General features: G+C 37.4%; 1 protein-coding gene across 1 annotated transcript in view; it reads right to left on the bottom strand.

Moving 5' to 3' along the window:
• The window catches only part of SNED1 (sushi, nidogen and EGF like domains 1), a 57,921-nt gene that overhangs the window by 13,060 nt on the left and 20,785 nt on the right, over positions 1 to 24,076 (bottom strand). The window contains exons 15-37 of the mRNA XM_072410118.1: positions 23,890 to 24,003; positions 22,802 to 22,915; positions 21,873 to 21,986; positions 20,820 to 20,933; positions 16,411 to 16,536; positions 15,512 to 15,613; positions 13,812 to 13,928; positions 12,215 to 12,331; positions 11,533 to 11,649; positions 11,291 to 11,407; positions 9,818 to 9,994; positions 9,609 to 9,722; positions 8,170 to 8,283; positions 7,163 to 7,276; positions 5,947 to 6,063; positions 4,628 to 4,915; positions 3,548 to 3,728; positions 3,166 to 3,278; positions 2,571 to 2,849; positions 2,291 to 2,429; positions 2,122 to 2,204; positions 1,934 to 2,032; positions 558 to 665 (exon numbers count right to left, since the gene is read on the bottom strand). Of these exons, the coding sequence (XP_072266219.1) occupies positions 558 to 665; positions 1,934 to 2,032; positions 2,122 to 2,204; positions 2,291 to 2,429; positions 2,571 to 2,849; positions 3,166 to 3,278; positions 3,548 to 3,728; positions 4,628 to 4,915; positions 5,947 to 6,063; positions 7,163 to 7,276; positions 8,170 to 8,283; positions 9,609 to 9,722; positions 9,818 to 9,994; positions 11,291 to 11,407; positions 11,533 to 11,649; positions 12,215 to 12,331; positions 13,812 to 13,928; positions 15,512 to 15,613; positions 16,411 to 16,536; positions 20,820 to 20,933; positions 21,873 to 21,986; positions 22,802 to 22,915; positions 23,890 to 24,003 (3,078 nt within the window). The remainder of the gene's footprint in view (positions 1 to 557; positions 666 to 1,933; positions 2,033 to 2,121; positions 2,205 to 2,290; positions 2,430 to 2,570; positions 2,850 to 3,165; positions 3,279 to 3,547; positions 3,729 to 4,627; positions 4,916 to 5,946; positions 6,064 to 7,162; positions 7,277 to 8,169; positions 8,284 to 9,608; positions 9,723 to 9,817; positions 9,995 to 11,290; positions 11,408 to 11,532; positions 11,650 to 12,214; positions 12,332 to 13,811; positions 13,929 to 15,511; positions 15,614 to 16,410; positions 16,537 to 20,819; positions 20,934 to 21,872; positions 21,987 to 22,801; positions 22,916 to 23,889; positions 24,004 to 24,076) is intronic.

Below are 24,076 nucleotides of genomic sequence, written 5' to 3'. Positions count from 1 at the left end.
AAATATGACCTTTAACAGTGTACACGGGTTTTGCATTTAAATCTAAAAGTGGGCCTAGCAGTACAAAAGGGCTACATCTTCCTATTCCAGCATTAGAATCCTATATAGTATTACAAATGAAGGACATCTCACTTTAGTAATGCAAAAAGGAGACATATCCCCCTTGCACCATCAGGCTCCTCAATATTGCAAAACAAATGTGACATCTCCCCCTTCCAGTGAAGGAGAGTATACCAAAACTACTAGCGTGGAACTGCAGTTTATACATTCTATAATAGAACCAATTATGTACATTAGCAAAGGTATATTTCCCTCCACTTTTAGGGCATTTTAAAATACTAAATGAAATTACTCTGTGTTCACTTTCAGATAACACATATATCGGTTACTTGCAGTTGGTTTATCCCTATAGTAATAGTAGTAATAATAAAAATCAGTTTTAGATGGACTAACCCTTTAGCAAGCATAAAAAACTACAATTTGAAAAGAGTTTTCTCATTTAAAAATTCATACAATTGTACGTTACTATTTTATATATAAAATGCTGAAATACATACCCAGCTGGCACTGATGTCCTTTGAACCCGGGTGGGCAATCACAGACCTCACCATTCACACAGGTCCCCCCATTAATACATGGGGTTTCCAGGCAGCCTCGTCGTACTCCTGGTATAAGACAGTACATAAAGTTACTAAGTCGGGTTGAAAAGACATAAGTCCATCAAGTTCAAACACTAGGGAAATAAACATATCTCAGATATAAAACCCTATGGACCTAGTTGAACCAGAGGAAAGCAAAAAAACTCGGAGTAAAAAATTCCTTTCTGATTCCATGAGGCAATCGGATGTTCCCTGGATCAACAGTCTCTGTTATCTTTACTTTAAATCCCTAATACCCAGTTATATTCTGTGCTTCTAGAAAAACATCCAGCTTTTTCTTAACGCAATCTATAGTAGTTGCTGAAACTACTTCCTGAGGGAGCCGATTCCACATTTTCACAGACCTTACAGTGAAGAATCCCTTCCTTATCTGAGCTTAACCTTCCTAGGGGTCTGTTTCTGGCCGTATTTCCATGCAAAAAGCGGTACCATTTTTTGCATGGAAATTTATTTTACATTGTAGGCCTATAATTCTTAGGCATAGCTCACAACACATGTCTATTAGTTATCAAATTTATTAATAACCCTAAAAAAAACCCCCACAAAAATCTGTAAAAAAAAAATGTATAATGTCATATAACTGTACAGCAGCATATATATTATATATATATATTATTATAAATAAATAATTAATATATATTTTATATATATATATATATATATATATATATATATATATAAAATATTTCTTTGTATTGGACTCAATACAGCTATTTTGTATTGAATCCAATATAAAACTAGGGAAAGCCCACTGGACATCTCTGCACTTAGCGGCTGGAGATTGAAGGAGGCAGACGTGTCCCCAGGACCTGTGGGGACCAACAGGACGCCGGGGAACAGCGACGGAACAAGGTAAGTGGAGTTTTATTCTGCTTTTAGGTACCCAGAGTCTGACCTGGGAATACCGATTTTTGCGTGGAAAATCGACTCCGAGTCAAACTCGGGAATACTACTGGGGGGGTTAAACATCTTTTCCCCCAGACACAAAGAGTGCCTTCTTGTCCTTTGTAATGATCTCAAAGTGAATAATTAGGGAAGGGAGTTCTCTATATGGACCATTTACGATATAGCTGAGTTCCTCCATTCCTTGTATTAGATTAGTTACCCTTCGCGGCACTGTCTCCAATTCCACAATGTCATTTTTGTGTACTGGTGCCCAAAACTGGACTGTATATTCCAGATGTGGTCTGACCAATGCCTTGTACAGCAGGAACGTTCTATTAATGAATGCAGAGGTGACATGGTATCTTATACAAGTTCTCCCCGATACATACCATCTCTGGGTCTCTGTTGTGGATCTGACAGCTGCAGTGCTTGCCTCAGGGGTATAGGGGAACCTTCTGTGTTCTCCACTCTGATTGGAGCTTCAGGTTCTAGAACATATACAGTATATATGATTATACATAATGTTATTTTACTTTGAAAAATTTATCATGCTGACATTGCTTAGGATCACACCAACCTTTTGTGATATTAATAGATTTATTGTTATTGTTGTTGAATCTGGCTGTTATCCGTCGTCTACCATCTGTCAGCTCTGTGAATCTAATGAGTAAGGAGGGGATAATAATTTAGTTTATGTCCAGAAGATGAAGTACTGGAGTAATGGCATAGTAATGGGGTTTACTGACCTGTGTGCTTGTGGATTCTCAGGAGGCGAGGAACTCCTTTCTGTCAGCAATCGAACTTCCGGAGGAGTCTGTGGTGGTGGCCTATTTCTTAATATTCTAGGTAGAGTCCAGCGACGCTCCTGGGGCCCCTCTCTCTGCACTGTAAAATACCAGCAATATATGCATTTACATTACAGCAGACCCAATTCTAATCTCTACATTTACCTAAGACTATGGGCAAGCTTAATGCAATGCAAAACACACAAATACTCTGCTATGCATACGATCTGTCCTTATTTACCTGTCTGTATACGCAGAGTCTTGGGATCACTATTCACAGGGCCCTGAGGAGTATTGCGTAGTGCAGTCAATGTGATCCTGTATCTCTGTCCAGGCTGCAGGTCTCGCACGGTGTATGATGTCATCTTCCCATTTGGTATATAACGGCTTTTTGTGCTGTGATTGTGTGTGACGTTCAGTATGTAGCCATCCACTGAGTCAGCTGGAGGAGTGTCCCAGTTCAGATGCACCGTGCTGGTAGTGACAAGCACTGCCGAGAGGTTACTTGGTGGGAGTGGACCTGGCAAGTTAGAAGCAAGACTCAATCATGGAAGTAATCAGTAATGACTAAATGCATCCTTTGAAACATGTTTAAGTCTACAGAATAACCACTGATTTAACCAGCTCCTACTGAACTGAACTATCATTTGCAGGAATACTGGACTATCCTCAGAATGTCTTTTTTCCACAACAGAGATTAAAAAGCAATGTTATTCTCACTGCACTACAAAGCAATGTAATTCTTACCGTCTAGTGACAGAGTTTTTGGGGTCTACTAAATAACAAAAGTTTCTCTAGATCTAATTTTATAGAATGGATTTTGTTAGCTCACTTACGTGTCCAGGCTATTAAAGGAGCACTTGGTAGGCTCTCAGAAGGTGGATTGGTGAGGTCAGAGCTGCTCAGGGTGCTGATGAGAATGGTGTATTTCTCTCCAGGGTCCAGGTCTCTGTGATTATAAAATAAAGTGTCATTAAAATGTTGTCTAATCATCACAATTACCAAAAAGGATGGTAAATAAAAAAGGCACTTGAGAGGACAGTAGCCAAATCTATCGCTCAGAAGTATTACTCCACTGCTTTGCGATCAGGCAAATGTTGTAAAAAAAACTCTTGGCATATTTTACAGAATCTGGATGGATTAGAGAATGTAAGAAGGTATCTAATTTTAAAGAAAAACTTTGAAATCTGAAACTCAGATACATCGGCCCTCACTCACCTGAAGGTGTATTCTCCTGTTGAAGGCTCCTGCTCAGCTTGCTGCGTTCTGTCATTAGGATGCTGCAGAGACAATCGGACATGGGCCACTGGAATGTGCCGGTGGGGGTTAAGTGTCCAGGCGACTGTGATAGAAGATTCTGTGACAGAACTAATTCGAGCTCTGTCCACAGTTGGTGGTCCTATAAAGTCAAACATACAGAAGTGTCTATTATTCAGAAGATGCAGCCTCAACCATCTGAATGTGTGGTGCCATTCGTTAAGGCAAAATGTCAGAAATAATACTTAATTGGTTGCTCTGAATATCATAAAAGCACTTTACTGAAAAAAGTTATTAAATATGCCTGATGATAGCCAGAAGGCAAGAAAATGGTCTTAGGAGATACATAAAGGCTGCTATTTTCGCTTTCTAAAAAAGCACGTTGTTTGCGTGTCATGATGATCCTCTTGAGTCACTATCCTAAAACTGAAAGAATGAAAATTAGTAGCTGGTTCTGCTCATCCTGGTTTCTGTACCATATGTAGCAATCCACCTTGAGAAGAAGTGCTTACTGCTATGGATAAACTTGTTCTGTAGCAGTGCCTTAAGAACAATTGTAAGCAGTATACAAACCAGGTAAATATTTTATATTTTTAGAAGGCCAGTAATAATAACTCCCATGCATGTCCCATGATGAATCTACTTATTACAGGAGTTTCAGTGTATATGGCTTTCTTCTATTTAGGTCAGGACATAACTGCAGCACTAAACGAGATTGGAAACCTATTTTGTTTACTAAACATAGCAATGACCAATATCTCATAAAATTACCCTTTACTTAAAAAACAGGTCAAAATACCTTTATTCATGTACATACTAAGCACAAGAATTGTAAAACAATTTCTACCTACATCTACACCAGAGAAACCAGACAAAAATCAGGATAGTGGAAGGCCATATATACACAGACTGGATAACCCAGCTGTCAGTTCTATAAAGAACATTACCTGTATTTATTCACCAATGAAAAGATTTCCTTGTAATATTTACAATATAACCCTTTTTATTTAGGCTCATCATACTATATACAAGCTTTCTTACTTGTGCGAGCAGTGAGTGTAAGCGGGCGGCTGATATCATTGTGCCGTAGATTTCGCTTTACAGTGACAATGGTGATGTTATAAGGACGCCCGGGACTGAGACCCCTCAGCTCGTGTTCAGTATTTCCCCTCTCCACAAAGTCAGTCCGGGAGAAGCCATCCAGTGCTGTATAGCTCACAGCAAAGCCATCCGGCAAGTATCCGGGTACTTCCTCTGGTGGAGTCCAAAAAACCCAAACGCTGTTTTCCCCAACTGCACCCAGTGACAAAGAGAGAGGGGGCAGCAACTCTATAGCAAGAGGAAGAAATGGTAAATCAGTACAATGAATTTGTATTGTTGCATAAATGTTTTATGTATAATCGGTTTCTCAAAAAAAATCAATATATGTGAAAAATAAAAATTAGTACAATGATAAATTTCCTCAAACACAGCCCGACATCGCAGCATCCATTTTATGAGTATACATATACCACTATCTATGCAATACAACAGAAAAAAATCAAACTCTCTGACCTTTTTGATTGAATTCAGTCTACACTGTTTGAATTCAGTCTACTACTACTTTATTCCAAAAGTAACCCGGTCACCAAAGTAAGTATTTTAAGCCAAGGAATCTCTGTAAATACCTCACTTATTTGCTGAAGGCCAAAAAAAAATGACATTTCCAGGACTATTCATTTCCTGCGCCACCACTAGTGTTGGTGTTCGAATTCGGGTTGTCCTTATATTTGACCCGAATATGTCAAAATTCAACAGCAAAAATTCGGATAACAAAAATGTAAAAAAATGTGTTAAAAAAAATAAAAATTAATGTTAAATTAATTTATTGAGTGTTTGTATTTATTTAACTATTTTTTTTTTTACAGGTTATCCTACAATGACATGATATCTCTTTTCCAATTTCCAGCACAGTAATAATATGATACATTTGTTACGTTTTTCTTTTATCCACTTGGAGAAAAATGTAACAAATGTATAATATTACTATGCTGGAAAGTGTGTTACAGAGTAAGAGATACTTCTAGTGCGGGGCATCTTCTCAATGATTTCAGCCGTGGCTGCAATCATTGAGAAGAGTGTGCGATCCCCGGGGCACTACAGGTTTATTAACCTGTAGTGCCCTGGGGATCGTAGTGGAACTGCAGAGTTCATCTGCAGTTCAGTTCCCACGGTCACATAACATAAATATAGAGAAACTAGGATCACTGTTCAATAATTGTAATCAGGTAGGGAATGATGTTTGAATGCTCATTACATTACTAATGCTGGTAAGTAAACATGTACTACCAATATATTGATGCCAAGACTTAAAAGATTACCTCTTTCACAAGTGATCCCGGTATAGCCAGTCCGACAAGTACAGCTCACACTACCATCTGTACCGGACACACAAACGCCACGACTGCCACATGGGTTCAAGAGGCATAAATCACTCACTGTAAAACACAAGGTTACTTCTACTTAGTTATGAAAAGCATGCAAATATTTGTTTTTTTAATGACAGAAATAACATATTTTGGGCCAGTGTACAAAGATCAGAAATATTAATTGCTTTTGGCTTTTTAAGGCTCAATCTCTCATGATAATCTTGCAGTTTATACAAAATTTGACATGGAATAATGTGTGATCCAATAACACAAAAGGTGACAGATGAGAATTGATTTTGCTTTGATATTTCAGCAACACGCTAAAAAAATGTTAATAAACAATTGCATGCGGCATAAAAGATGGCATCTCGGCACCATTAGCTTTTGTTACAAGGGCTGTGGGGATTCAGCAACTCTGTCACCGGGACAAGGTAAGAATGCTGAGGAAGGTGTAGGTTTAGAGAGTTTAGGTTGGGGTAGGATAGGCATTAAGGGCTCCAATTGAGGATAAGTAGGTAATCAGGTACAGACTAAGGAATTGAGTGGAAGTGTAAAGTAAAGGTTAGGGTCAGTTTAGGTGTTAGATTAGGAATTAAGGGAAAGTACTGATGCATTGGTGCAATGTCAGGGATAGCAGTGTTCATATGTAGGTTATGTGTTAGAGGGTAAGTGTTGGAATATAGGTTAGGGTCCAGGTCCAAAAATGAACAATTTCCACCTCCCAGAACCAAATAAAGTAATGTATATAAAAAATATATATTGATAATAACTAAGATGTTTGCATATTTTTTGCACCACATAGTGGTGGATCTACCTATAGTGCAGTCTGCATCATTGGTGAATGAGCGATGAGAACATTAAATACATTAAAGACATAAAGACATTAAATTAATTAAAGACATGCCATCTGTGTGTAACAAGAACACGAACACTTTTTCAGTCATTTGAACTTAAAAAGGTTTATGATAGCAATGATTCAAGGTTCTAGAACTATTTGCATTAACATAATGGTATTTAGACTAAATAATATTTCTATTTGTATGCATTTGCCTTTTTCGTATGGTTTTCTTTTCAGTGTTACAATACAATAAACTGAAAGGGTGAGAATGTATATTACAGCTGCTAGGCAACTGGAACATTTATACTGTTACATCACATATACCCTCACCTGTCTGACAATGATATCCATAGAATCCTCTAGGACACACACACAGGTACGACCCTGCCAGATTCTCACAGATGCCCCCATTCTGGCATGGAGAGGAGTCACAACCATCAAGCTCTGATTTAAATAGAAAATACAATTTTTAAGAACAATCTCCTGAATTAATGTGAATCTCTACCTTATACACCTTCTTCGTCTTATATTCTGCATAAATTCTGTTATCAACTCATACTTTTTTTTATCTAAACCTCTCTACACATTTAACTTTAATATTCACCTTTCTGAGCAAACAAAAAAAAAAAATACCGTATTTTTCGGACCATAAGACGCACTTTTTTTCCCCCTAAAGTGGGGGGAAAATCAGGGTGCGTCTTATGGTCCGAATGCATATTTTTTTACTTACCTGTATCCCCGCCGGTCCCCGCAGCCAGTGTCCTCTTCCTATGAATGCCGATCGGCGCCGCCTTCATGGGCGGGCACAAGTGCCGCACGCTGGATCTCAGGGGAAATCAAATGAATTTTTTTTTTCTTGTTTTCCCGTGCGGAAAACCTGGTGCGTCTTATAGTCCGGAGCGTCTAATGGTCCGAAAAATACGGTAAGTCAAAATGAAGATTGAAAAAATATCAGTTGGAAAAAGTCTGATGCTTTTGCCTTGTCTGGGCAGCAGTCCTATGTTTGGCTCTGAGGAAGCTATCTCTCTATAGTATATGGCATTTCCTATACATTGCACATATATTCTACCCACATCTAAATGAAAAAACACTAGATCAGGCATAGCAAACTACGACCCAATACAGTTGTTTCTCTGGCCTATCAAAGGCTCAGATCTGCGATGGGAGATTGGGCGGGGTTTGTCATATGTGATGGCATAACCCCGCCCACCCTTCGTTCGGCCCAGCCCCTCTTTCAAATTTTTTTTATTGTGGCCCTTACTGAAAAAGTTTGCCCACCCCTGCACTAGATCATCCTTTGTCCATGCCTTAAATACTAACTTTCACAAAGTCCTTACCAGTCTCACACTGTGCTCCAATGTATCCCTCAGGACAGGTACACAGGAATCCCCCTGCTAAATCTTGGCAGCTGCCTCCATTTTTACATGGTTCGGAGAGGCACTCATTCATCTCTGCAATTAAACAGCAAGATATTTATTAGTGGAGTCATTAGTACCAGCATATTCTACAATATATTGGCTTATTTTAGTCCCTGGCCGAAAAGAGTTTAGAGAATGATATCACATTACCAAGTACAGGTAGTCCCTGAGTTAAGGACATCTGACATAGGGACGACTTCTAGATACAAATGGGGCTTCCCTGCTTGCTCGTGTGCAGGGCGGAGGCTTGTTGGGGTGGAGGGGGGCAGTTCACATTACTTCAAGAAAAAATCTTTTTGTAAACACAGCTGAGGTTGTGGGAGATCTTAAGGGCTGAGCTGTTCTGCAACCTCTGGTAACTCTTTAATGACCAAGCCAAACTCTGCAGTTCTTTCTTGTCTAGGCTCCATAAAGTTTTTTCTTTGCTTTGCCTGTGATTAGCTCATAGTGGGGATTTTATGCAGTAACTGACACCACACTGCCTAATATTATGTTGAGAAAAACATCTGTCCTAATTGCATTTATTAAAATAATGTACCTGTTCTGACTTACATACAAATTCAACTTAGGAACAAACCTACAGTTCCTATCCTGGGTATGTAACCCGGTGACTACCTGTATATACCCAAACATTGCAGGCCAAGTTTGGTGGAAGTTATTTATTTTAGTTTTAGGTCAGCTGTTACTGATGCTAGTCCACATCTGTGCAATGGCCAAGAAAATCATGTCCATTTTTGAGGTGTTAACATTTTGATGATAATGCACATACAGATAAATGCGTGGAAAGGTGCAAATCTAGCCTAAAAATGTGCAAGCACAATGTCTTAAAGGACATTCTCTGAACACCCTCAGACGTCAGTAAACAGACATACCATGTGTATAGTAGTCACAAAACCTACCATACATGTGACTTTGACCATTTACAACACCTCCATGTAAAAAAACAGCTAACGCAAGCCAAGCTTCCTCATCTATGTACATGTATATTGTTTTATTGCACACATTATTCATTAAAAGGACAATGAATACTGCTGTCAAATACATTTACTGTATGCTAAAAATGTATTTGCTTGATGATGATGCACATTTAAACATGGCTTCAAGAGATATAAAATTAGTAGGAAAGTGTGCGGGTTGTCCACTTCATCTGCTTTATTGTTTAACATGCACTAGCAATAGGAGAGCTACGTATTTGGAGTAGGGCTTTATTCTCTCTCCAGTAATAAATCATTCCCAGTGCAGTGTTTTTATTTTCAAATAAATGCTGCCAATAACTCAAATGTCCATAATATATCTACAGTTAATTTATTATGTGCAGCTCACCCACCATATAATTTTGTTGCTGGATTAGCGCTTACCTAATTCACAGTGTTTACCAATATATCCTTTTTGGCAGTCACACAGATAATGGGAAATACGGTCCTTGCACACTGCACCATTTTGGCATGGCTGTGATTCACACTCATCAATTTCTATAAAACAGAATGAGATGTGGCTTTTATTACAGTACTGTGCACTTTGTTCAGTCTCGTCTTGTCTTCATACTCCATAATTAATAACCTCCTACCTTCACACTGCGGTGCCTCACTCCACAGTCCATCCTCACTACAAACACGAGTGTTGTTTGGGGTGCTCATTATATAGCCATCATTACAATGATATTCAGCTTTACTTCCTGGCCATGTTGATGCCACCACAACCCGGGCATATTTCACGTGTTCTGGAGGTCCACAGTCCAACTCTGCTATAAAACAAAATCAAAGAGAGTCAGAATTATATGGAACATAACTGATGTCTGTCACACAGACAGCCAGCTAAAACAAATGCCAGGTGGAGGATTGTTAAAAAAAGGTCCAAAATTTCCTATTTTATTTATAATCAAATTAGAGAAAAAAGTGAGATGGACTTTTTTAAAAAGCATCACCAAAACTAAGTTCCTGGTTTTACTTGCTAGGTATAAACCTGTCATTCTATGTTCTACATTCATGCTGCCAAATGTTTTCTGTTGTGACCTAGATGCTCCTTAAAATATAATAATAAGGAGCAAGTCTATAACTATAAATCCTAAGGAAATCAAAGCCAGGCTGCATTCTGCAACCCAATGTAACATAGTGACATCCTCTGTGGTTAGCTCTCATTTAGTAGAAAAATAAAAATATATCTTTACCAATGTTTAATGAAAGCTATGCAGAATTATACTAGAAAACTCAATGGGTCAATCCTGACCCATTGCATTCTAAAAAGTGAGAATCCTGTCGACTTTGTAAGATGTTTGTTGAGGGAAGCAAAAAAAAAAAAAGAACCACTTTAGGTAGAAATGAAGAATTCGGAAGAAATAAAGAGAAATGAAGTATTCAGAAGAAATATAGGCTTTCAGTGCTTAACCATTTACTATTAAAAATAACAATTGTACATCAGGTGTTATTTGTATATAAAAGTACTGTTTAGATATAAGAATGATCATATCATTTAATAATAAATACAGTCACAAAAATGCATGTTGATTCAAAAAATGATCCTTAGATTATAGGAGCTTAAAAATGGAACTCTTGAAGTCAGTTTGAGAGCTCTCCCTTTTCTTACACTACCTGTCCTCAGTAACATGATATACAGACAGCTGTTCTGCATCCTTTATCCCAGCTATATACTATGGGGCAGGTTGGGATTTGTACCCTGGAAGTGAAAATAGAATAGACTATGCAGGCCCAGAATGTGTGGGGCATTAAAGAGGTGAGAAGTTTTTTCTTACAAAAACTCAGTAAAACAGAATGAATGGTACACAAAAAATTCAAATCCTAATTTTACTTAAGTAATTCGTCCTTTTCCACTTACCAGCAGCTGCATTATCATCTCTACTAATAAAGAATGCCCTACAGCTGATATCTCCTCTCATGTGCATACCTAAGTTATGTAATATGAAAACCTATTAATAAAGTAAAGCAAACCTAACAAAATATTTTGGACTATTTTGTATATTATTTTGTATATTATACTACACATCATGTGACCATACAAAAGCATTTAAAACTTTCCCCCTTACCCTTCTCGCAGTGCCTTCCAGAAAAGTGGGGTGGACAATCACATTTGTATTTTCCGAGATAATGGAAACAGGTACCACCGTTGTGACAAGGTCCTGATGAACACGGGCCTCTCATGCCTGGATTAAAAAGCAGGAAGCAGATCTGTAAGTCACATTATATAAATAGACAAATGGTAGGGATAAAACACGCACTGATACTGGTAAAATTTGCCTAAATTTAATGTGAACCATCCTTTGCTCACCTGTTTCACAGTGTTTCCCTGTGAAAGGATAAGGACACACACAGTAATACTCTTCACTGACTTCCTTACATGTTCCTCCATTCCGGCATGGAAACAAACTGCACAGAGCTGGCTTTACTGAGAGACAAAGAGGAAAATTAGAAGGGAACCCAGGAAACAACATGTGAACAAGAGGATTTGGGTAGAATAAATGTATGCAAGAAATGCTTTAGACCAGGGGGTTTATCTATACAAACTTTGTAATTTGAGAAAATAGAAAATATTTACTGTACTGGCAAAAATTTTTGGCAAAAGTCAAACAGAAAACTGATGACAATGGGCAAAAAAAATAATTCTTCATTATATTTTATTTTTGACATTTGTGATTATCACCTTGTCTGCATAATTCCTTTTGGCCTATTTGCATGGCCTACTAAAAACAAGAGTAGTAAGAACCAAGTAGTACGATCTAATTTTCAATTCATTATGGATATAGTTGTAAATGTATTAGTTTTTATTGATTCAAAGTTTTCATCCAATCACCCAAACATTTTGCATATACAGTATATTTATATATATATATATATATATATATATATATAGTATAATTTGAATGGATGACTAGCTTTAGGAATATTTGTGCCTTTTACAGTGCAGCTGTCGGTGTCAATTTTACGTCCGAATTAACAGGCAGATAACTCACCTTTTTCACATGTTCTTCCATAGAAGCCTCGCATGCACACACAGGAGTATGTATCTTCATGATTTTCACATCTTCCACCATTCAAGCAGGGGTCAGAGTCACATGGAGAGGGCAATGCTGGAATGGACAACAGTAGGCAGTGACCACAAGATTAAGGTATTATTCATAGCTCAATATAAACTGTTTGTGATTAGAAGAAAGTGGCAAAAAGAAAGATATCTGTGATTAGCCCTAAAGAACATTCAGTTCTTGTACCTGTGCACACATTATGTTAGTTTCCAGAGCAAAGATTCCAGTGCATGACATAACGTAAAAGTGATCCATCATGGTGCTGATACCTAAAACACCAATATTATGTGTCACAGCACCTTTCCCATGACTAATTTGGGTATACACCAAATTCAAATAAAATGTTATCACTTTTTAACTTTATGCATATTAGTAATTATGAGTAAGGGTCTGTGTTGCCTTGAAGCTTGTACGCAATAAAACATTTGAACTGCAGAAACCTCTTTAGGATCAAACAAATTCACAGCTTCCCTCCTACCCTAGCTGCTAGTTAAAGTAGTTCCTGTCCTGGCAGAGTGTAGTGCAGGCATACACAGTATCAGTAATATCACATGGTTCTACCAACTATAGTTAACAACACTGTACATGTACAAATTATTGTTTGCACAAGATGGAGTAAAAGTAATTAGCTATTTAGGCCTATGAACTTTTCTCAGGTTCCTATGTAGATATGGAAAGAGATTTGTTATAAAAGATAATGCCTCTGCAAACACTTCAAATAAACATGTTTCTGCTTCATTTACCTTGCCTGCTGTTTATTATTGGTGAACTAAAAAGTATGATCTCAAATATGTGAGTGATTGTTATTATCTTACATAAGGAACCTCAATTGTTACAAATAGCTATTACATAAATTTATATAGAACGGAGATCTTGTTTGAAGCTTGACCTGCACCAGTAGTGCAAGTTAACTGTATTTTATAGAGACTTGCTTTATGAAGATATAGGTGTTTTTCTTGGTTTTTTAATCACACATATTTGTAGAATAAACTGCTGACCTCGTCTTTGCATCTTTTTGTGGGGACCCATATGAACTGTCAGTTTGAGGGGATTTTGCTATTCATGAATTTGATTGGTAAAAATTATGAATCATACAACATAGTGTTTGCTATTTTTATATATCTATGTATTCATTTTTTGAAATTTGTGTATTGTATGTAATTTGTAGAGCTCAATTAAGTTTCTGATGATGCAGACTTGGTCTATGAAACGGGTTGAACAATAATTAAGACTTTCAATTTCATGTAAACATTTGTTTTTTTTTCATTTTTTGATTAAATGTAAATTATTGTATTGTATAATAAAATTATTGTTTCATTTTAAACTGTTGAATAGAAATTCTATGCCTTAGAAGTCCTGTTCTGTTTTTCCATTTTGTTATATAGGTACTACCTGGGATGTGGCATTAATGATATATTTTCTTATCCTTCCTTGGAATAATAATTGGTATTTCAAATAAATGACAAAACATTCTCTGCAGCAATAATACAGCATGATGCCCCAGACACACTCACACACACACACTTACAGTGGTTACTGATGATATAATCTGTGTGACACACGCACCGGTAACTGCCTCCAAACTCCATGCATGATCCACCATCAGGACACTGGGAGCCCATGCTGCAAGGAAGTGACGTCACCTCTAAAATATATAAAACAATAAAGAGGGAGACAGCTATTACAATTCTGTATGCATAATCTGCCTAAAGGTATGAGAAGATCCTCATATCCTGAGGCAGCGGGGTACATGTGAGAGCCCGGGCCTAAAACAATTGAGAGAATATTTTTAGCCAAGATAAAGCATAGCTGGATATGTCTGGGCTTACTACTCATTCTGTTTCTACAAAACATATCTTGAGGTAGCCAAGTGATGCCTGCATGTCCAACAGTTTTTTTAATGTCTATGGACAGCGTTATGAGTTTTGCAACTGTAGACTGTCATTAATTATTGCACTCATATCCCTAATAATGTAAAAGCTTAGTTTGGTTCGCAAGGTACACTGTCTCTTTACAACTGATGAGAAATGTGATAAGTGAGAATTCAGCCTCCAGTAGCGATAGATCTTCCTATATTTTCTATAACCCTCATTTAATAGTTCCCCTTTCCACCTTTTCCCTTGAATTCCATATTTATGTTGCAGGGAAGGAAATCTCATATCCCCAGGACTCGGCCCTCCATTGAATATGCATTCTACAAATGCTGTCCCTTGCCACCACAGCTAATCTCCAGGTTAGCCACAAATTCTTTCTTACATTACCCAGCATCTTTGCTGGCACATTGCATGTCTAAAACATAGCTGGGAAAAGACTCCACAACCATAATGTGCAGGTGAGAGATGTTACTTTGCATGAGGTTCTGTTGTGTTTGTTTCTGAAGCCCATGTTACAACTCCAAAAAGCAAACACTGCATGGCTGCTTGTAAAGTAGCATCTCTGCCCTGCTCCTTACACCCACAGAGCGGCTGTCTCATAATTAGGCACAGGGCAGACCATGTGGTGTAAGCGTCTATCAAGCTGCCAGGCAGAAGAAGATTGATGAGCGCAAAGTGTTTTGTGGTTGGCTGTGAAAAAAAATCTCTATCTGTGATGGAAAAAGAGACTATACATTTTCTGTACAGTGGTGTTGAAATGCTATGAATTGCCTTAATTAAAAATCAGGGACTCTGCCCTTTCAGTAAATGTTTTTACAGGAAACTGGTGGATACCTCCAATGCCTAAAAGTAATACCCTCATGCAGGTTCCATGTTAGTGACCTAAGTTCCACTGAAACTAAAAATTTACAATTTCCTTTCCTTGGAATATTTACTTGCTTGATTGGTCAGAGAAAAGCTGCTGCCATCAAAATGCACACATGAGGCCTGATTTAATAAAGCTCTCCAGGACTGGAGAGAATACACTTTTATCTGTGAAGCTGGGTGATCCAGCAAACCTGAAATGGATCTGGTTCAGGATTCAAAACATTTGATAGTAAATAGCAAATGACTTTGAAAAAACCCATTCCAGGTGTGCTGAATCACCCAGTTTTACTAATGAAAATGTATCCTCTCCGGCTTTAATAAAACAGGCCCAAAGTATCTATGAAACTATACAGTTTTAGTTTACCTGATTTTCCATTTATTTTGGACATTTCCATTTATTTATCCTATTTTACAAGGAATGTTTTTGATGAGATATATTGACATGACAATCTGATGTGCCAGTAATGAGCATTGATTTCAATCTTACCATATTCACAGAGCAACCCAAAGTATCCTGGTAGGCAGTGACACGTGTTGTTCCCATCGGCACATCGGCCTCCATTCCTGCAGGCACAGCCATCTGACACATCTGGGGCAAACTCACGAGAAAAGGCGGATCACTAGAGAATCACCACAGACTTACAGTGGCAGGTGCATGTTTAGATATTAGCTGTACAACAATGGTTTCAGACACTGTAGCAGACAACAGATAATGTAAATAATAAAAACTCTGAACATTGCAATAGTTCCGGATCTGACAATGATGATTATTATCTCACATAATGACTCTAAATCCCCATTTATGTCTATTGCTGCTCTTCTCATTCACCCCAGTGTAAAGTCCAGTCAGGATCAACTTGTTGGGTGCCAGAACATTTAATACCCATTCATTCAACTCTTCATCTATTTGAAGCACTCATCCTCTTGCTGCCAGTGACATGCAGAATTCAGGAAGAGGATTATTAACAGGAAGCTGTTCTATCATAGAAGTCTCATGAATCTTCAAACATATTGCCAATAAGTGACAGACATGCCAATGCAATGACAGCAAAATGGATACTAGACAAAGTAAACCAACGAATATTCTGTGTTTATCTAGATATTCACAAAATTATCACTGAACATCACCTATAATGGTCTCTAAAGGTCAGTGGAAACTCTTCTTGTGAAAGTACAAATCTAGCAAGCTTTGCCCAAACATCAGTTGTTGATTGGACTGACGTTATATAGATGATTTCCAGTGTTCACATACATTGTGTACACCATGGGTAAAGATACAGTATGTATAATAACAGAGACAAATCTGCTAATAACAATTAACCTGGCTTAAAGATGCCATTTCAAAAGATGAAGCTTGTATAAGACAGTTATATTGAGGATACTCACGGTTCTCGCAGTTTACACCACTGTATCCAGCAGGGCATTCACATAGATATGCCCCATCAGATTCCTGACATATGCCATTGTTCTGACAGGGAGATGAAGAACAGGCCCCTGGTACTTCCAAGATCTCTAGAACATAGGATTAATGCACCCATTACAAGAGTCGGTGTGATTTGCTGCACGCCTAAATGTTTATGTCATTCATATCACAAGAAAGTCATCAAGTTTACTATAGAGAGAAAACAGTCACGAAGGAGATACAATTCTATTTTATTTTACAAATGCGTTTTTATAGAGATTTTATTTTATTTTCTGTCTGGTGAAACTGTTGTCATGGGGCAGTACCTGGGGGGAAATCTCTGTAATGGAGACACAGAAAGCAGTATAAACCCAACTTTGGTCCCCTGCTATTCAAAACTAAGGAAAATATATATATATTTATATGTAGGAGAGACCATGATAAGTGCTGTTACTACCAGCATGCCTTGGTTTCCTGGTATGTTCCTATGTCTATTAGGAGAGGTGGCCACCTTACTGGCATGGATTCGTAGCTAACACCTCCATAGGGTGATCTAGAATGATTCATCCACCAAGTCACCTGTTATCCCAGACAAATTATGAGGACTACCTCTAGTATGCAAACACCAGGATGTAAAATTCCCAAGCCAAGACAGGTACTGATGTATTACAGGAATGAGAACAAACAGCTTGATAATGGCATGAGCAGGAAACATGTCCAAGAGGTTTGGCATCATGATAGTCAGAGACACACATATCATACCAACCAGAAAGACATCTAACTTGGACCTCAGCAGTAATAAGTGAAGAATGCACCTGGGGGACACCGGATGGGCACAGCTGTCTGCATTACAGAGATTGTTGCTGAGAGAACCACCATTTTTTAACTATAAGTGGTAAACACTCCAAAATGGTAAGGTTTAGAGCTTTGACTAGGAGATCTATGAAAAGATGTAACCCAAATCACTAAATTTGGGAAATTATAGTTACAGCGAAAGTTAGACAAAGAGCAGGGTGAGCCAGGAAGTACTAAACCATAAGGACTTCTCATCTAAGGGGTTCCTAAATACCCAATGCTCACGGAGATTTAAATAAACTGCCTTGCTACTTCCAGGATGTCCATTTTGGTCTAAATGCAATTCTCTTAGATCAGATCTGAAAGGTGCCTAGACTGTAGAATGATAGATCAGCTCTTGCAGCAGTGAGATTTTGACTGAAGAGACTTGATTAAAGAAAATCTTTTTACATTGCAGATTTTTTTTAAAAGATATCCTTCTAGGACCCTAGCATAAAACTAAGGCAAAAAGGCATAGTAAGTGGGGTTATTCTGGGCTAGACTACAGTTTTATTTTCTTACAGCCATCATTAAACAGTACAAAAAGTTTTACTTTACGTATGCAATAGAGATACGGATATGGCTTTACAAATGTAAAGCAGACAAAACAGGAAACCTTTCTCTAAAGAAAATAAATGTAAATGTACTAGGGTTCCCTATTCTATTTCTATAAACAGTAAAATTATCTACTTCAAGTGGATGGTAAGTTTGATTTAGAAGCTTTTCAAAAATGTGACTAAGGAGCAAAGTTAACTAAACATTATTGCTGCATTATATCAGCTGTATTCAAGTGTTAATTATCATCAAGGGAAAAAACCCAAAACAAACAAAAAAAAAGAAAGCTGGATCTTTATATTTACTGGAAGTTTGTGATGAGTAAATAGGCCAGGATCCAGTGAGTCACAGAACAACTAAGAATTTAAAGGTCACAGCCAGTCATGTTCCTCAGCGCCAGGCTGTTAATTAACAGTATAAAGCCCTTCCCGCGATACTGTTAAAAGCTGCTTACATTCGCAATCTTTATGGTCTAAACCATCATGAATACAGAATGTGAAAGTTTTCAAGGACACAGAGTTACAATTTTATGGACATTATTACCTAATGACCTTCTCTTCCAGTTTAACAGAGAATCCAAATATTGTTTAAAAAAAAACAACTCAAACAAAATCACCTTTAAAATGAAAAGCTGCTAAAATCTTTAGTACATCTAGTAACTAATATGCAATCCAGAATTTGACAATATAAAAGCCCAAGTCTATGATAACCCCCACCATTACACATTTGCCATCACCAAATTCCAGTGATAACATCATATTTAATGTACAGTGCTGCGTAATATGTTGGCGCTATATAAACCCTGTTTTTTATTATTATTAATAATAATAATAATAATAATAATAATAATAATGATAACAGCAGAAAGAAGCTGTTGATCAGACTGGAGTTGTGGAAACGCCACTTTTCGGTGCCTGTTCTCAACTGCTTAGCACCCAGGAGTCGTCATAGGCATTTTTGTGGGTGTAACGTTGTGGATCAATCTGTTTTGTTTTTTTTTTTGCACAGGAAGCTAAGCTGGTGCAGAAGTAGTTGGAGCCGCAGAGCACCCCAAGATGCAGTATGAAGTGTCTCAAAAAACTAAATCGCAACTGCACTGCAAAAAGAAAATTTAACCTCTCCAATTCTTTCAATAGTAAACAGTGATTTGGGAAGGTGAGGACTGGCTAACAGCAGTGAGCCACAGTGGTAGTACTGGACAAAAATGACAAGCCCTTATTCTTTCAGTTCTCTGCTTAGCTATGTTCAATATCAGAAGTGTCCCTCAAGGGCAAGGATCTACACTCATTTTTAGTATTTCTCTAACAGAAAGCAGGAATTATAGTAAAATATGAAAATCCTGGTCTGTGTGTGTCTCGTAAAGCACTGACTAACACTCCTGTTCTAAATTCTTCCACAAAAGCTGATAACAAACACAGGTATCCCATTACCAGAAATCACCAAACAGAATTTATTGTACAAAATTCATATTCATAAAAAAATGGTGGGTGCTTGGCTTCTGTGAGCATACCTGCTCTTTGCTTCACTTTTTTAAATTTCTATAAAGCAGTTTTTTTATTCAAATTTCTTGAGATAAAAGCTTTTTGCATAGTAAAGACTAACATTGCAGTAAAATCCTGATAATTAGCAGGCAATATTGTCCGTATTTTTAGCATTGAACATATACATCACTAATGTCATAGTCCCAATGAAAACTGAACATTTCTTCATATGAGTGGGCACAGCATCCACCAATTAATTGATCTCCCAAGTATTCAAAGTATTTCCAAGTGGTACAGCTGGTGCTCAGTATATACAATTCTCCAGGTTTTGCATGGCAACCTAGGGTACCTTCTGTTTAGTATTAACTTATATTTACATGCAGAGCCCTGAGTAACGGTATTCTTGATATTTCTGAACTTTGCAAAGGTCATGGCCTGCAACTGTGCAATTATGTCTGTTTTTAGCCATATAAATACTAGAGTTATAAAAAGCTACTTCAGTAACTTGTGAGGGACAAAAAAAAGGGTCCGTTCTGCTTTATAGCGAGGGGAGGGGGGAGAACGACGGAGCGGCACCCCACTGCACTCTCTCCCCATCACTTGCATTTCGATCGTTCGTCATTCATGGATCTGTCCTGGTGGATCCAGCGCTGTACACACACCAGATTCTTGTCTGATACTATCCCTGAGAAGAATATCGGATGAGAATCATCTGACGTGTGTACCTAGCCTAACAGTTCAATAAAGATGAATGGTGGGTGCTCAGAATGAACACAAATTGACCAATACATAGTAGTTAATATTTTTACTATTATTAATCCTGATGCTACCCATAGGAATGACTCAGATGGTAACCACAGTTAGCTATTCTACATCAGAAACAAATGTCATTTATTATGTTACAGTAGTTAAATGGGATCTTTTCCTGCTCTTGTTGTAATTGAGCTCTAAAGGTTTATTTCACAAAAAGATGGCAACATCTTAAGACATCTTAAATGCAGTGGCATTTACAGTGCTATGAAAATGTCAGCTCCATTGTAAAACAAGCTTGTTTAATAGACAGGACACATAGTCTGCTGATGTGGACATTCCGAGAAGGAATAAGCAATGACATAGGAGGGTGAACCTTTCATTAAGTGAAGTGTAGGACATGACACTTGGCTGAATTATTTTAACTATCTCCACAATTGGTATGTCAGTCCACACAGCTGCTGCTGCACACCCATTCCCCTTTTAGACAGTATAATAAAAGCAATAAAAAATGGGTTGCTGGGACAAACTAGCTGACCAGCAAAGTAACCAAATAAAAAATAAAAAATAAATTGTTTACTCACTGCAAGTATGCAATCAGAACTTATAACAATACAAATACATGATTACAGCAGTTAATGAGACATCTCATAAGTTTAGTTTAGTCTTTCAGGTTTACCTTCTAGATAAGGCTACCACATAATATGCACTAAGAAAAAGCTATGTTCCTGAATAAATCAGAGAAAGCACAGGCACTTACAAACATTGCTCACCTGTTTCACAATGCTCCCCAGTGAACTTCTGAGGACAGGAACAGCTGTAATTTTCACCCTGATCTACACAAGTGCCTTCGTTAAGGCATGGAGAAGATGAGCAAGGGTTGATCTCTGATCAAACATGAACAAGTACAAAAAGAAATTACACGTAGAACTAAAATCTCACAAAATAATTATGTAGAGCATTTTTAGTGAAATATGACTGCATTATTTTTTTGTTACACAAATATATTTTTCCCCAAACTTTAATGTGTTATCCACCTGTACTTTGCACATCCTGCAAACCCTTTGTAGGATTTTTCTGTGGATGCCTGTGTTATGGCCAAATGTGCCAACGCACAACTACTTGTAGTCCAACTCTGGAGTGTGCAGGACAGGGAGACAACACTGTAGCTAAAATAAAGTAAGCCTTGTCACCCTAAAACAGGAATTTTTAAATGCTTAAACTTTGCCGATATGATTTATTTGACAGCAGGGCATATGAAACTCAAAAGATTACTATTTTTGACATTAAAGAAGATTATGAAACAACATATTTGTTTCATGGGTTTAAATTTAGATGTATCAAGACGTCATACTTGCTGAAAGTTGTATATGTTTTATTCTCTGGTATTAGGTGTATTATGCAAGTCTGAGAAGTAGAGATAATGCAGCCCTGTAAAGTACAGAAATACAGAAGGTGCACATGATGATTAATTAAGCTACATAAAAACACTTTGCTTTATTCCTTGTGGTTAATTTTTTTGATAGAATGCTATTCTCCTAGATGGCTTTTCTCAATTGTCTTCATACATATATTTCTACCATGCAATTTGCTGCTTGTCTGGAGTTTACTTTAAAAGAGCTTTGCGGGAGAGAAGTGTAGGATGCCCTCTTCTGTCCCTTGCTACTGCTATATGTGTGCCTATACCATTCTGCAACATTCCGGGTAGTGATCCAAGACAATATCTATATTTCATTAGGACTTTGCAAAGGTAAATGTAAGTTATACATAACAAAAAGTTTCCTAATTATTATTAATAGAGCTCCCTATTAATAATGACTCCTCACCTGTCTCACAATTTATTCCAGTGAATCCTTCTGTGCAGACACAGCTGTAGCCATCACTCATGTCTTCACAAGTGGCACCATTCATACAAGGGGATGACAAGCAAGGTCTTAACTCTGTCCAAAAAAATAGAAACTTTTCATAATAATTCTACATTACCATTCAGTAAAATGTTTTTACATATATGCAGATTTCATAGTGTCTCACAAAGAAGATACTTGGCATCACCTTCGATTCTGCCCTCTCCTCCAAATATGCTAAACATTTCAAGGTCCTGCCACTTTCACCTGCGCAACATTTACAAACTCCGCCCCTACCTGTCCCCAGAGACCACCAAACTCCTTGTACACGCTCATTTCATCTCTTGTCTGGACTACTGTAACCTCCTCCTCTCCGGTATTCCACTAACCTGACTCCCTGCTCTACAATCTATTATGAATGCTGCAGCCAGACTCATCCATCCTTCCCTCCGCGCCTCTTCTGCTGCATCTCTTTGTAGTTCTCTTCCATTTCACCTGAGAATCAAATTCAGGCTTCTGTGCTTTGCCTTCAAATCCGTCCACAGTTCTTGTCCCACGTACCTTTCTGACCTGGTAGAAAAATTCTCCCCCAGCCGCTCTCTCCGCTCCTCCAATGACCTACTAATGACTTCCTCACTCATAACCTCATCACACGCACTGCTCCAAAACAAAAAAATTTATTTTGAAGAGGCCTCTTTCATTCTCGCTACTGAAAAAGCAATAGGCATGAACTATGATGCAATGGGCCATTTTTTCAAAGTCTGGTGTTTAATGGAGAACTACAGCCTTACATTTTCAAGGCTGAAAAAACTAAGCTTCAATGCAAAGATTTGCATATTCAAGTTATGTGTCCACTAACATCTAAGAAAAACAATGAATAGACATAATTGTAAATGCAGATATCTTCTCACCTGTTTCACATCTCTGTCCACTGTACCCCCATGGACACACACAGCTGTAACTGTCATCTAAGTCTTTGCATATCCCTCCATTCCGACAAGGAGATGAGGAGCATGGTCTAATTTCTAGAAGATTAGAAAAAAGCAATTCAATATGAAAATGCAATATTGTGAAAAGAAAATCTAACTCTGCTTGAAAAAAATTTTGGAGACATTTGACCCTTTTGAACCTTAATTATCATTGGACAAATTTTGTCTTTTACATACAAGTGCAGACTTTGAAGTTTGTATAGAACATAAAACAATATATTGGGAAAAAATTCTGAAATGACCAAACCTTAATCATTTAAAAAATGGTAATGTTGTTTTTGTACATACCATGAGAGGAAACAATATTTATATAAAATGCAACAATATCCATGCATACCAACACATTTTTTTCTAAAAAATCCATGAAAAGGTATTGTGTTAAACAAAAGACAAGTGTAAATGTAAAACAATGGGTTTTACATCCAAAACAGGACCGGTGATTACAAGTATTATACGATTATCTATCTTTCACCTTGTCAGAAAACTTTTCTGTAGTGGGAAGGACAGATGTTAAAAAAGGAATTTCTGCAATTGCTTTTTGTGAAAGCAATGTCACAGAAACAATGGGAATTTGAGTACTATGAGATATGGCAACCTAGAAGAGGGCCCAGCCATGATGAATATTTTATGTCTTTGATAGCTGTGCTACAAATTGGTAGCAATGTGTGGAGCAAATATTTTCAATACATTTTATATTTATTGTTAACAGTTGTTAAAGTATATGTAAAGCACAAATTTGTAATTATTGGATAGGGTAGGGGATGATTACAACTGTCCTCAGATTATGGAATTTTTTTAATAAATATTAACCTCAGTATTCAATAAAATGACAACATAAAGATAAGCAAAATATAGAAAACACATAAAAATGAAAGTATGCCTTGCTAAATATTCACTATACTTTCCCTTTACTCAGGTTACTACTAGACAATATTTAACCTTACTTTCGCTATTCATGTACGAGAATAGGTAGGTGCTTTACTCAATAATAGTGAGAAAGATTACTTTACCTGTTTCACAGTGATAACCAGAAAATCCTCGGGGACACACACAAATATAAGTAGTACCCACATCCCTACACACTGCCCCATTCAGACATGGAGATGAAGAACACGGTTTAATCTCTGGATAAAATAAAACATACAACAAGAAGTTATTATCAAATCTATGTCACTATATGAAGCTCCTATACATGTT

The sequence above is a fragment of the Pyxicephalus adspersus genome, chromosome 4, assembly GCF_032062135.1.
Source record: "Pyxicephalus adspersus chromosome 4, UCB_Pads_2.0, whole genome shotgun sequence".
Classification (NCBI taxonomy): domain Eukaryota; kingdom Metazoa; phylum Chordata; class Amphibia; order Anura; family Pyxicephalidae; genus Pyxicephalus; species Pyxicephalus adspersus.
This window is presented reverse-complemented; position numbering and strand designations above follow the sequence as displayed.